The sequence below is a fragment of the Morone saxatilis genome, unplaced genomic scaffold, assembly GCF_004916995.1.
Source record: "Morone saxatilis isolate NCDOM2014 unplaced genomic scaffold, NCSU_SB_2.0 Contig23, whole genome shotgun sequence".
Lineage (NCBI taxonomy): Eukaryota > Metazoa > Chordata > Actinopteri > Moronidae > Morone > Morone saxatilis.
The window spans coordinates 16,360,362-16,363,264 of record NW_023339796.1 but is presented as its reverse complement, the minus strand read 5'-3'; the positions used below and the strand labels follow the sequence as shown (position 1 = coordinate 16,363,264).

Here is a 2,903-nt window from a genome sequence, read left to right as displayed (position 1 = left end):
CACACACACACACAGCCATAACTTTCAACTTTATATGAATTTGAGTGCAGTTGTGTTTTAATGTGAGCATGGACATAAATATTCTCTATTCCATGAAATCTTTTGTCTACTGTTCAAAATGTGTTCGGAGTGAGAAACATGGTCAGAGATAACGCTGCGTTATAGGCCAAGCACTTTCCCAAAGAATCTCCCAACAAAATATGCAAGCTTTACATTAAAAGGCTACTTTGCGCTGCCCTTAATTCCCTACCTAAACGGTTTTGCTCCGGGAGAAGAAATCTTCTCTAAAAACCCTTCAAGAAGAGAAGGGCATTATTGCCCTAATCCTCTTACCCGCAGTCATTTTAAGACAGGGGTTTTTGGAGGCTGAGATGGCGTCTTGTCTTCCCTATCCCATCCCAAATCCTTCCAGGCCGGGAGAGAGTCTAAAGGCAGCGCCCTGGCATCTATTAGCCATCTCTCTAAAGTCTCTCTCTCCTCCAGTGGCATGGAGGAAAAGCCGAAGAGCAAACAAACTAAAGGTTGGTTTCTTTGCCTCACAAAAACTAAGGAGAGGCAATTGGATTCATGCTCCAAGTGCATACAAGCAGTCAGAGGATAGTGGACTGGAAAAAAACAAAATAACTTGTATACACATGAAATCAGGCTTACCTCATAGCTGTGAATGTTTAAAATGTGTTGTCGTGTATTCTATATATTATTCCTTGATTGTAATTCATATTACACTAAAATGCATTGAAAATAACACTCTCTAGAGTTTAATCTTAAAGAGAACAGGCTAACCTACAAGAATCTTTAACCTAATAAATTACAGACGATTTGTCAAGAAATTAAAAGTATTTTTAAACTGGCCGCAAATTTGGCCAAAATCGATCAGTTAGAAAGCTTTAGTCTTCACAGCTCGGGAATGTTTATCAATTTCAATAAATGAAAAAAAGAACCCACGTGTAGACAGACATGGAGGGATTTAGCGGACCTAATGAGCTTAAATTGATCATATTTGGAAATAACTGCAGAAGTCAGTGCGCCGGAGTCTGCCGCCGGACCGCCAGCGAGCTGATTGACTTGACTGACAGCACGGAGAGCCAATAGAAAGCCAGCATGACCCCCGCGAAGCTCTCCTTAAAATCCCTCCAACGGGCTCTCGCGCACCAGCAGATGGCGGCTTCCCACTCTTGCGCGAGACTCGGCGAATTCATCACGAGAGGAGCAGGTGGAGCGCGAGCGGACGGACTTGAAGCGAAGCAACAAGACTGGATGACTTTTACATTTGCCCGACTCGTTTATCTCTCTGTCGGACAAAAGGAGGGAGACAGCGGGCTTTAAAAGCACCAACAGCTGGAAGAGCAGAGGAGAAAGTGAAGAGGTGGAGGAGCTCGGAGTGTCTGAGCTGTCCGTGTACGAAGTGACAACTGTCTCTGCAAGAGGTAAAAACTTTCTAACAGCTCTTTATTCTGTTTTTTAAATCACATGTTGTGTTTAACAAAAACGGTGTAAAAATGCTTTAATGTTTATGAAAAACGCCTATTTTTTTTTATCAGCCAGACTCTGAAGTAATTTAAGTAAAGTCGCCAGTTCCTCTAAATCAGAATGAAGTTGATCCTGTTGTGTTTGTAATGTGGACAAAATACAGCGGCAGTGGCCTGTAACAAATATACATATATTTTCTTTCAACTGAGTGGAGATTAAAGCAGTTTATTTAGCTGGAAATGTATTTGGTATATTTTGAAGTTTCAAAATGCAGCCTGGCTTAAATTCATAACGTTCACATGACAAATAATACAAAATTAAACAAAATGTAAACCCGCCAAAATATTATAACCTACCCTTAATAAAAGCTCGTGTTCTTCACTCGTGACCCTGGTCTCTTCTGAAAGAGTTTAACATTAAAAAATACTCTAAAGTGATAATAATGTACGGAGGAACATACTGAGGGTTTTCTCCTTTTTTCTTAGACTATAGCTATATTCTTTTTACAAAATAAAGATACACATTCTCGCAGTGATATTAACATCTTAAAATGCTTTAACAAACTTAATAATTGCTGACAATAAAATATCAGACATTGAAATAGCTACGTATAATATTTAATCTGATTTCTGCATAACAAATAGTCTTCATAATAACAGCTGAGAGAAAAATCAAATACATGTCGCTCGCCCTCTGACAGTTTACACTGTGACACAGCAAAGAGCAGATTGTCAGGTCGACTCAGGCCCCTGGGGGCTGTTAGCAAATAACATTTTTCCTAATTTAGTCGGATCAAAGAGTTGCACTGTACATGCCAATTTACATAATGACGGTTTGATAATCGAAGCATTGAGCAGGGCTGCCAGGAGGGCCCAGTGCCTGGAGCAGAGAGAGGCTTATGAATGACAATAACAGCGCTGACAGGCTCACAGTGATGAGCTATTGTGCTGAATTTGATATGGGCAGGAGGATACAGGCTATAACCAGAGATGGAGTGGTAAATATAAAAGGTGGGTATTGGCGAAAAGGCAGGCTTAAAGCTAAAAAGTTTACTTGCGCACAAAACAGGGGAGCAAAAAAAAAACCTGCCGCGTTTTTCTCTGCAGCTTTATTGTGCAAAAAGGTAGATTAATATCAATGACTTTGATATTTTTCTTTCTTACTTTCATCGGCGCTTGCAGGCAGGTGTAAACAAATACAAATCTGTGCATTATTAGAAACGTCAATAGACACATTTGTACATTTTGTGCGATTTGAGGCTTTGCCCAATTAAAATCTACACCTTTATTTTCAGAGAAAACGCGCAGAGAAGGAGAGAAAAGCCGCAGATGAGAAAAATGGCCTATTACTGGCACACACACACACACACACACACACACACACGCACGCACGCACGCACACTTAGGCCACGTGCGCACGCAAACGCACGCGCG

General features: G+C 40.8%; 1 protein-coding gene across 1 annotated transcript in view; it reads left to right on the top strand.

Annotated features, from left to right (window-relative positions):
- dmbx1a (diencephalon/mesencephalon homeobox 1a) overlaps positions 1-2,903 on the top strand; it is a 16,837-nt gene that overhangs the window by 11,612 nt on the left and 2,322 nt on the right. The window contains exon 2 of the mRNA XM_035670457.1: positions 1,306-1,427. Within this exon, the coding sequence (XP_035526350.1) occupies positions 1,306-1,427 (122 nt within the window). The remainder of the gene's footprint in view (positions 1-1,305; positions 1,428-2,903) is intronic.